This window comes from Panulirus ornatus, chromosome 18 (assembly GCF_036320965.1).
Source record: "Panulirus ornatus isolate Po-2019 chromosome 18, ASM3632096v1, whole genome shotgun sequence".
NCBI classification, from domain to species: domain Eukaryota; kingdom Metazoa; phylum Arthropoda; class Malacostraca; order Decapoda; family Palinuridae; genus Panulirus; species Panulirus ornatus.
The window spans coordinates 42,466,570-42,478,635 of record NC_092241.1 but is presented as its reverse complement, the minus strand read 5'-3'; the positions used below and the strand labels follow the sequence as shown (position 1 = coordinate 42,478,635).

The 12,066-nt window shown below is 38.7% G+C and overlaps 1 protein-coding gene across 1 annotated transcript in view; it reads right to left on the bottom strand.

The window, feature by feature from the left end:
• Syx5 (syntaxin 5) overlaps positions 1-11,538 on the bottom strand; it is a 105,805-nt gene extending 94,267 nt beyond the window's left edge. Inside the window, exons 1-2 of the mRNA XM_071672995.1 lie at positions 11,459-11,538; positions 2,083-2,241 (exon numbers count right to left, since the gene is read on the bottom strand). Coding sequence (XP_071529096.1) covers positions 2,083-2,223 — 141 coding nt within the window. The 5' untranslated portion in view covers positions 2,224-2,241; positions 11,459-11,538. The remainder of the gene's footprint in view (positions 1-2,082; positions 2,242-11,458) is intronic.
• Positions 11,539-12,066: the final 528 nt, after the last annotated feature.

The following is a 12,066-nucleotide window of genomic DNA, read 5'->3' as shown; positions in this document are numbered from 1 at the left end:
AAGTAGAAGAGAATGAAGCTTCAAATTTCCCTTTGCTGTGCGTTCAGAAGCAAAGACTCAGCACGCATCAGTGATTTTTCCACGATGAAAATGAAAGTTTTGAACATGAACCAAGCTAACCAAGCTTTACAGTTTTACATTTCAAATCTACAGCTAGCTAGTTTCTCATGATGTCATGGTTCCACTAGGGTGGGGCCAAGTCGGATGGGTGGAAAATGCCTTACTCCACCTGCTTGTGGTTATGCTAAGAACAAAGGATAGGTTGCATCATCAAAGTAAAATCTCACTCTAATGGGCTCCACCTGTTCCCTTCTATTGGCTGTATTGCAGCCTTGAAGCTGCAGGAACCCTGGAAAATGGGTGCTCACATTATATCACATTTATACCAGTTACTAGTTTCACTTAATACCTTAGCATGTTAGTTTAATCACTATCCAATTTGGTAAGCTATATATCTATCTATCTATTACATCTCTGATGCCTGTTCCAATTGGGATATTCCATCAAGGGGTGGCTGCACTAAAAGAGTTTCCACTTGTCCTTACATGCCTCCCTTGAATACACCATAACATGCATTCTTCCAATATTTCCCTCCCTCGAGTACTCTTTTCCTCTATTTCCCCATATCACAACCCCTTAATTGTTCTACCATACACTTTCCTTGCAAACCGCCCATCTTACATTCTTCCCCCATGCCCAAATTACCTCAAAGTATTATATTTCACCCATTGTACCACTCCACAATTAATTCCCTTCCATACGAAGTCTCTCATACACCCTCATTTCTTTCTTTATTCCATCTAGTCAAACCACATGCACCTCTCTAATGCTTATTTCCACAGCCTGGACTTTGGACCTCTGTGACTCATTCCAACTCCAAGTTTGCTAAATAGGTAAGGGCTGGGAGGACTATGCTCTCCCTTAATTCTTTCTTAATTTCCATACTTATGCCTCTACTCTTCAACAAATACAAAATATCTCCTAGTAATACATAACACTTTACAACAATTAAGTCACACAGCTCATTCTTCATAACCCTAGATTTTCTGAGGGTGAGCACAGTGTGCTAGCCTTGCCTTCAGGCAAAATGGTAGGAGCAATAGACAGAAGCAGAAGGTAGAAATATTTAGGCAGGAGCATTAGGTAGAAACATTTGGTAGATGTAGTAGGTAAGATCATAAGGAGAAAGTAGTCAGTAGAGTTGCCCTCTGCCAGTGGCCTGTTAAGGGTGAGGCACTAAAGGCTAAGAAGCGGCTCTGGAGTTTACTAGTTATGGAGACCCTAATGCCATGGCCAGCCCCTTAAGGGAGTTCCAGATGGAAAAGGTGTCAGAGATATAGAGGGACAGATAGAGCAATGGACTGAACCAAGGCATTAAAGTAGTATGGGGAAACCATGGAATTCTTAGTCTGTTCCTGGTGCTATCTTGCCAATGTGGGAAACAGATTACAAGTATGAAAGAAAAAAAAAAGAAAATCCTTTTGGTACATTCTATGACATCATTGAAATCTTCTTATGTTCCTTCCTTCCTAAAAAAAGACTTTTGGGTTTAGAATACTGTCTGTTATCCTTTATTTGGTTGGGCTATGCCTTGATTATCATGTAACTTTCTTGTTTTCTTTCTGGCTATAAAGTATAAATTCTTTCAGCCTCTCGTGATAATGCAGTTCATAACGTCTATTCCCACAATTCTGCTCATGAAATTTTCTGAATTCTCTCTAAAATGTTTATTCCCACATGTTTGGTGGAAATCATACATCATTTCTTAATTTTGTATTTTCATGTATGACTATCTTCAACAGTATATAGATGTAAATGCAGAGCATCTGGATATCCTGTATACCCATGTACAAGATGATTTATGCAGCAAATAAAGTACCTATTTTAAACTTTATGCATGCACTCAAAATCCAGTTCTAATGTTAACAAAAAAAAAAAAAAAAAAAAAAAAAAAAAAAAAAAAAAAAAACTACTTCATAGATAGCAATACTAACTAAGCATTACAAATAATCCATAGGTCAAACAACCAGTGGCAAGGGTTAGTAAAAGCTGCATTGTAAGTAACATCACAAAACTGCATACCTGGGGATAAAGGGTATAGGGGGACTGTGTAGGTGCAGGCTGGTCAAGTGGCTGGTGAGGGCTCTGAACCGCAGAAGCCCCAGGCACTGTCGGCTCCTCCACAAAAGACTCAGACCCCGCACGCCTCCGCCGTGTCGTCATCACACACTACTGGTAACCCTACAGAATAAAAGGGTAAGATTAAAACAAGAAACAAAATATATGATACTGTACTGCATTACACAATCCTACTTTTACTAAACCTTACAGTTTCAACACACATTGCTTCTTAAATGATGCACCATGAAAAGTTTATTGCAGGTAGTATATTTTCATTTTTTCTTTTCTCTACAATAATAATAATAATAATAATAATAATAATAATAATAATAATAATAATTATTCATTTTGTCCCTGGGGATAGGGGAGAAAGAATACTTCCCACGTATTCCCTGTGTGTCATAGAAGGCGACTAAAAGGGGAGGGAGCGGGGGGCTGGAAATCCTACCCTCTCTTTTTTTTTTCCCAAAAGAAGGAACAGAGAAGGGGGCAAGGTGAGGATATTCCCTCAAAGGTCCAGTCCTCTGTTCTTAACGCTACCTCGCTAACGCGGGAAATGGCAAATAGTATGAAAGAAGAAAAAGAATTATTCATTTATTTATTTTTCATACTTTGTTGCTGTTTCCCTGTGTTAGCGAGATAGCCCAAGGAAACAGACGAAAGAATGGCCCATACCATCCACATACGCATGTATATACATACATGTCCACACATAGCACATATACATACCTATACATCTCAACATATACATATATATACACACACAGGTATATATATATACACATGTACATAATTCATACTGTCTGTCCTTAGTTGCCACCCCGCCACACGAGATAACAACTCCCTCCCTCCACATGTGTGCGAGGTAGCGCTAGGAAAAGACAACAAATGCCACATTCGTTAACACTCAGTCTCTAGCTGTCATGTATAATGCACCGAAACCACAGCTCCCTTTCCACATCCAGGTCCCACAGAACTTTCCATGGTTTACCCCAGACGCTTCACATGCCCTGGTTCAATCCATCGACAGCATGTCGACCCCGGTATACCACATCATTCCAATTCACTCTATTCCTTGCATGCCTTTCACCCTCCTGCATGTTCAGGCCCCGATCATTCAAAATCTTTTTCACTCCATCTTTCCACCTCCAATTTGGTCTCCCACTTGTTCTTCCCTCCACCTCTGACATATCCTCTTGGTCAATCTTTCCTCACTCATTCTCTCCACGTGACCAAACCATTTCAAAACACCCTCTTCTGTTCTCTCGGCCACCCGTTTTTTATTACCACACATCTCTTACCCTTTCATTACTTACTCGATCAAACCACCTCACACCACATACTGTCCTCAAACATCTCATTTCCACCCTCCTCTGCACAACTCTATCTATAGCCCACGCCTCGCAACCATAAATCATTGTCGGAGCCACTATTCCTTCAAACATACCCATTTTTGCTTTCCGAGATAATGTTCTCGACTTCCACACATTCTTCAGTGCTCCCAGAACTTTCACCCCCTTCCCCACCCTATGATTCACTTCCGCTTCCATGGTTCCATCCGCTGCCAAATCCACTCCTAGATATCTAAAACACTTCACTTCCACCAGTTTTTCTCCATTCAAACTTACCTCCCAATTGACTTGACCCTCAACCCTACCGTACCTAATAACCTTGCTTTTATTCACATTTACTCTCAGCTTTCTTCTTTCACACACTTTACCAAACTCAGTCATCAGCTTTTGCAGTTTCTCACCCGAATCAGCCACCAGTGCTGTTTCATCAGCAAACAACTGACTCACTTCCCAAGCTCTCTCATCCACAACAGACGGCATACTTGCCCCTCTTTCCAAAACTCTTGTATTCACCTCCCTAACAACCCCATCCATAAAAAAATTAAACAACCAAGGAGACATCACGCACCCCTGCCGCAAACCAACATTCACTGGGAGTGGATCTGGCAGGAGATGGAACCATGGAAGCGGAGGCAAGTCACAGGGGGGGAAGGTTCTGGGAACATTGGGGAATGTGTGGAAGGCGAGAAAATTATCTAGAGGAGCGGAATGGGTGTGTTTGAGGGAATAGTGGTTCCAACAATGTTGTATGGTTGCAAGGCATGGGCTATAGATAGGGTTGTGCGGAAAAGGGTGGATGTGTTGGAAATGAAATGTTTAAGAACAATATGTGGTGTGAGGTAGTTTGATTGAGCAAGTCATGAAAGGGTAAGAGAGATGTGTGGTGTGTATTGAAATAGTGTGGTCACATGGAGAGAATGAGTGAGGAAAGATTGACAAAGAGGATATGTGTGTCGGAGGTGGAGGGAACGAGGAGAAGTGGGAGGCCAAATTGGAGGTGGAAGGACGGGGTGAAAAAGATTAAGGGATCGGGGCCTGAACATACAGGAGGGTGAAAGGTGTGCAAGGAATAGAGTGAATTGGAACGATGTGGTATACCGGGGTTGACGTTCTGTCACTGGATTGAACCAGGGCATGTGAAATGTCTGAGGTAAACCATGGAATGTTTTGTGGGGCCTGGATGTGGAAAGAGAGCTGTGGTTTTGGTGCATTACACATGACAGCAAGAGACTGAGTGTGAACGAATGTGGCCTTTGTTGTCTTTTCCTAGCACGACCTCGTGCACACATGGGGGAGGAGGGAGGGTGCCATTTCATATGTGGTGGGGTGGCGACAGGAATGGATGAAGGCAGCAAGTATGAATGTGTATATATGTATATATGTATGTATACGTTGAAATGTATAGGTACGTATATGTGCGTGTGTGGGCATTTATGTGTATAGATGTGTATGTGGGTTGGTTGGGCCATTCTTTCATGTTTCCTTTTGCTACCTCACTAATGTGGGAGACAGCAACTAAGTATAATATTAAAGAAAAAAAATAATAATAATATCTGAGAACCAAAGAGGTTGTGCCGAAATGGCTTAGACATATAGAGTGAATGAGTGAGGAGAGGTTAATAAAGACAATATATCTGCCAAAAGTGGAGGGAACATGGAGAAGGGGTAGATTAATTTGGGAACAGAAGGATAAAGTGAAAAAATTTTTGAGTGACTAGGGCATGAACATGCAGGAGGGCGAATGGCATACACGAGATAGAGTGAACTGGAACAAAGTGGTATCAAGTGGTCGATGTGCTGTCAATGGACCAAACCAGGGCATGTGAAGCAGCCAGGGTAGACCATAGAGAGGTTTGTGGGGCCTGGCTGTGGATGAGCAATTGCAGTTTTGGTGCAGTGCACATGACAGCTAAAGAATGGATATGAGCAAATGCAGCCTTTCTTTGTCTGTTCCTGGCATTACCTTGCTAATCCAGGAAATGGTGAGCAAGTATGAAAAAATAATATCTGCAATGATAATATCTTTTATATATTTGTCTGTCAAAAATGGGTAAGTTCCATGGCGTAGTAGTCCCAACAATGTCGTATGGAAGCAAGGCATGGGTTACAGATGAGGATATGCAGAGGAGGATGGATGTGAAGGATATTAATGTTTGAAGAAACTCTGTGGTGTTTGGTAGTTTGATCAAGTAATAAAAGAGTAAGAGACATGTGATAATAAGTGTGTAGTTGAAAGGGCTGAAGAAGTAAGCTGAAATGGCCTGGACATATAGAAAGAGTGAGTGATGACAGGTTGAAAAAGGAGATGTGTGTCAAAAATGGAGAGAACAAGGAGAAGGAGACATAAAATGTAGGAAAATCAGGGCCTGAACATGAAGAAGGGTAAAAGGTGTGCATGGGGTAAGAATGAACTGGAACACTGTGGTGTGCAGGAGGTGACATGCTGTCAAGGATTGAACCAAGTCATATGAAACAGCCAAGCAAACCACAGTAGGGTCTATGGGGCCTACTTGTGGATACGGGACTGTGGTTTCTGTGCATCACACAAGATTGCTAGAAAATGGATGTAAGCAAATGAAGCATGTCTTTTTCTGTTCCTGGCACTACCTCACTAATGCAGGAAACTCCACAAACAAATATGAAAATAAAACTGTTTTCCATTTCCTATGCACTGTGATAGCACCAAGAACAGATGATGAATGTCATTTGCTCACCTCTACTCCATAACTTTCATTTCTCAGGAACTGAAACCACAACCCCTACAGACCTTTCCTTGGTTTCTTCTGACTGTTTTAGTGTCAAATTAAGCATCTGTGGGTTGTATAACATTTCTAGGACACGAGAACACTAGAGTATTTGCCAGTAAGTGTGTTCTTTACCATCATTTTCATTCTCAAATCTTTATTAAGAACCATACTTGTTTGTATTCATTCTTCTTAAACTTTAATACTAATTTTTTTTTATAATCATATTTGATTGCCATCTCCCACATTAGCGAGGTAGCACAAGGAAACAGACAATGATTGGCCCAACCCACCCACATACACATAACATTTCTAGGACACGAGAACGCTAGAGTATTTGCCATAAGTGTGTTCTTTACCATCATTTTCATTCTCAAATCCTTACTAAGAACCATAATTGTTTGTATTCATTCTTCTCAAACTTTAATACTAATTTTTTTATAATTATACTTAATTGCCGTCTTCCACATTAACGAGGTAGCACAAGGAAACAGACAAGGAATGGCCCAACCCACCCACATACACGTCACCAACACAGGAGCCCCCCAAGGTTGTGTATTGTCCCCAGCTCTTTTCACCTTGTATACAGATGATTGTAGAAGTGAAATTGATGATTGTACTATTATAAAATATGCTGACGATACAGTTATCTTAGGAAAAATTGTAAATAATTTTTTTTTTTTTTTTTTTTTTTTGCTTTGTCGCTGTCTCCCGCGTTTGCGAGGTAGCACAAGGAAACAGACGAAAGAAATGGCCCAACCCACCCCCATACACATGCCTTGATTCAATCCACTGACAGCACGTCAACCCCGGTATACCACATCGCTCCAATTCACTCTATTCTTTGCCCTCCTTTCACCCTCCTGCATGTTCAGGCCCCGATCACACAAAAGTTAAAAAATTCGTTGACTGGAGTAAACAAAATTTTTTGGAGCTTGATGTAAAGAAAACGAAAGAGATGATATTTGATTTCAGAACTAAAAATAAACACGTACCAGACCTATTAACAATTGAGGAAGAAAACGTAGAAAGAGTAAACCAGTATAAGTATTTGGGCTTTATGATTGATGACCAGCTGAAGGGAAGTGTTAATACAGATATGGTGTCAAGGAAATGTAACCAAAGATTACACTTTGTACGTATCTTGCATAACCTACATGTAGATCAAATGGTCATTAGCCTATTTTACAAATCAATTTTAGAATCAGTTATAAATTTTTCAATCACCGCCTGGTATGGAAAACTTACATGCAAAGATATAAAGAAGTTGGGAAGGATTGTTAAGAAAGCAAGAAAACTAGGTGCAGAGACACATCACTGAATAAGCTGTACCAAAAAGGTACAATGAAACAAGTAGACAGAATGATGAAAGATGTAACGCATCCGTTACATAATTGTTACACGTATCTTAAATCTAGTAGAAGGCTAGCTCTGCCCAAGCTATGCACTGACAGATACAAAAAGTCGTTTGTACCTCAAAGCATTCTGCTTTTCAATCATCTATCACTATAACTTCTAGCTTTAAGTTTCATGATAACTGTAGGTAATGGTTCATGATAGGGATGGTGACAAGCTGATATCGCATGTACACAATAGCAAAGTAACACTTTATATGAAATAACCTATGCAATATTTCTTGTTAATATTTTAATGTTTTTTTTTTTACAACTACTAAGGAGCTCTAAAGCCAAAACGAATTTCATTTTGTATTACTTTTTGTATAACAATTTGACGAATAAAGTATCTTATCTTATCTTATCTTATATACATAAACACCCGCACACTAATGTATACATACATATACATTTCAACGCATATATACATATACATATATACACATGTACATATTCATACTTACTGCCTTCATCCATTCCCGTCACCACCCCGCCACATATGAAACAGCACCCCCAACCTGCCTCCAGCAAGGTAGAATTAAGAAAAGACAAAAAAGGCCACGTTTGTTCACACTCAGTCTCTAGCTGTCATGTGTAATTCATAAATCTGAAAAAGCTAACAAACACTTGGTTTTATTACAAGGCCACTTTCAACAGTACACTATTTTTTCTGGCAACTGTACTGAAATACATAGGTTTTTTTCATGTTGGCAGGGCCTCCCAAAACATGGGGCCCATAGCATCTGCAACTTAATGCTAATATCCTAATCTGGCATTGCCATTTCATATGCCCTGGTTAAGAACATTGACAGCAAGTCACAGTCAGTATAGCACATCACTCCATTTTGCTCTATCCTATAGCTTTGAGCCCCAGTCACCCAACAGCACTTCACCCCCCACCTCTAATTTAGTCTCTCTTTCTACTTGTTCCCTCTTGTGCTGTTTTATCAATATGATATGTTACTGAATGGAATAACACTAATCCATCTCTTAGTACACTGACAACTGCAGAAAGACTCGTATTAAGATCGTCTAATCCTTTCTTTTTAACTATTTTGGATGAAAACACACTTTGCAATATTTTGACTTTTGCTAACTTTATGAATATTTTGTACAATTCTAGTTCTCCAAGTTGCTTTCTTGCTCACTGTAGTACTATTCATAACTACTGCAGTCAACATTCTTCAGGAACTGCTCAGTTCTTTTCTTTTATATTCATGAGTCATTTTCTCCTTAAATCTGCAGTACATGTCTCAAGTTCTTTTGAGGTCCATAACTGGAGAAAGCATTTTGATTTTTGGCAGTGGTTATTCTGTTAATACAACTGGCATTTTCTGGCTAAAAGTATGTAATCTACCTGCTAAGGAGCATTAGAGATGAAAAACATATATGGAAAAAATGCCAATGGGCCCCATACATTTTGTAGAGGTGAATCAGACTAATGATGCTTCTTTGATGCAACAAATATTTATTCTAAGATACTGAATAATTCTAAGATACTGAATAAATGACTGGGGAAAGGACTATGAAGATCAGAAAAAATGTGGGGGTTAGTAATGTAAAAGTAAGTGAAACAATCATAGAAATCAACAAACCTATGAAACCTTCCCTTTACTTTGAGCAGCTAAATATATATTTCTTTAAGGTCACACCAACTCCCAAAAACTTGTAAGCATTGGTCATCATACTTAAACAAGCACAAAACACTAACAGAGATGGTCCAGAGGAGAGCAATAATGATGATACTCGAATTAAGCTGGATAAAATGGAAACTCCTCTCCTGCATTTTCTTTCCAACTCTGTGAATCTAGAGGCCCCACACATGTTCAGTTCAGTGTCAGTTAGACTGCATCGTTCCAAGTTTGGGCAAAATGAGCATTGCCACACACTACTCATGTTTGACTGTATACTTGCTCAGTTCATGTGAAGTATCTGTTGCAATGGGACAACATGGTGTCTCCACTTGGTGAAGATGAATAATGTTGTTGGGCATGTGCACTATGGCTTTGTATAAGAAAGGGTAAAGTTAAAAAGGCTGAAGAATTGTTATTATTAACTGAATTTATTTTCTTGGGTGTCTTTTGGTTTGCATCTTTCTTCTTCAATTTCTGTATACAAACACCAAATAATGATTTTTTTCCCTGACTGAAGATTCTATACCTTTCATCTTCCTGAAGCATTAACTGTATATAATTCCATATACTCAGCCCAGAAAATTTTGTTGGCCTACTGTTCCTCTAATATCACTGGTTTTGTTAGCCTTCTGTTCTTCCATGTTACTATCAATGCGAAGCCTCTTATGACAACAATCCCTCCACAGAGCATAAGTGTGCAAACAACTACAGACACATTCTGGCCTGCACAATCCTGTTTGTACAGTCCACACTTGCCATCAAAATGATCCTACTCATCCTCAAACTAGACGAAGCAAACATGTTAGCACAGGCAAACTAACAGGCTGAACTGAGTGTAAGTGGAGGCCTTCAGGTTTTCAATTTGATTTCATCACTTCAAATCCTTTTTCACTATTCATGTAAAGTAAACTGTATTGGCAGTATTCACTAAAATTTTACAAACAATATAACACTGGTAAAATTGGCCAATACTACTGATACATCATCAGTTATAAGTCATAACAACCATATCATTCTTATGCCAAACCTTGGAGCTCTATCCCCTGATCATCACCTCCCTTCATATAACCACAAGTTAAGCAAAAGTTCAGAACTATTTAACAAAGGTGCCTGATAAATCCAGTAACAAGAATGTGTGCATAATACCAATTGACCAATCTGTGCCAACATATCAACGTGTCAGCAAAAATAACCACTTTGCTGTAATTGTTATCATTCAAATTCTAAGCATAATATGGTAAATTATTATATGCTATTGTAATTTCACTTTACAAGCAATATCAAATCTCAAAAAACTATGGTACTGGTATGTTAGATACCAGTGCCATAGATTTTTTGAGAAATTTAGGGCACCATTTGAATCAGGAATATCAATGATTACATCTTACAATCATTTCATACTGTAGAGTAAAATAAGCTTGAGAGATGATGTGAAGCATTATTTCAAATCTTACAAAAATAACAGCTGATAGCTAAAGGGGAAATTTGCTCTCTCAATTATGCAAAAAACTAGCTTTGAATATTACATAATTCTGTCTTGCAATGATATGATAATGTTTAAAGAACGAAAAAGTTGTGAAGCATAATCTAAAGTACACCTTTGCCTCAAAAGCAACATTTCAGACATGGGACACTTCATAATTCTCCCCAATGTCACTCAATTGTTGCTGTCCATTAAAAAAAAGGATAATACAAATCTCGGTCCCCAGGTCAAATTTCACTGTACCTAGGGTATATCATTATTGCAAAACAAAAACAAATGGTAAGCCTAGGTTAATATGAAGGTCCTCTCACACCTCATTATTACTATATCTATTTATCTATCAAAAGTAATGACACAGCGCCTTTATCGTTAACCTTACCCGATTGCGTACTGACAGACATTATTTCATATGTCTCCGGAAAAAAATGAGAAGAAAAATATTAATGGATACGAACCACTTCGACAACTTACAGTCACTCAAAACATATAATGGAAGTTAAATACATTTACTTCCATTCCCTTCATCAAGCAAGAAGTAAATCTGTTACACCTTTCCTGCATTAACATTCTGACAGCAAGAAAAGTCCCAAGGCTAACATCTCACTCGCTTCTGTACGTAACACGAACAAAAATTCTAATTTGATCATACTATATGATAACTAAATACACAAATTCTAGAGAGTAAATGTATCAACTGCTTCTTAAGGCACACAATATACGTATTACTAACCATTAATCTCCATAAACCCTGCCCACCAGCCTCTGTTCTCGTCCCACTGTAAACACAGTCAGCCACGATTACAAAATGACGTCACGTTAACCATTTCTAAGGAAAATACATTTTTTATCAAATACCTTGATGGAAGCAAACTGATATTGGATAAATAAAGAAAATTTGCAATTTAGATACGCGTATTTTACATTTCTTGTGACTCTTAAAAACACAATATCTTTAGAAATGTTTGAATGGCGCTATTTTTAAATTACTGTCAGTGAACTGCAAAAGAAAAGTAATACGAAAAAAGGAGCAAGATTTATTTTAAACTAATACTAGAAGTATGATTTCCATAAATAAATTTCTTTTGGCGCGCTTGGTAACTTATGCAAAGCAACATTAGTTTAGAGGAGACTGACGAGGCCAACTAGTGTTGTATAACGGGGTGGGAAAGTAACACGTCTCTCAGGTACCCAGCCTTCACAGTGATATTTGATAGGTTCGTTCTTTTCTTGAGACTTATTGAAACTAGAATCAGTTACAACTCTTTCTGTGGCAAACTGTTCAGGCCATCGAGGACGCTGGAGTTAGAGAATGTTCTTGATCTAATCAGCATTACCCTT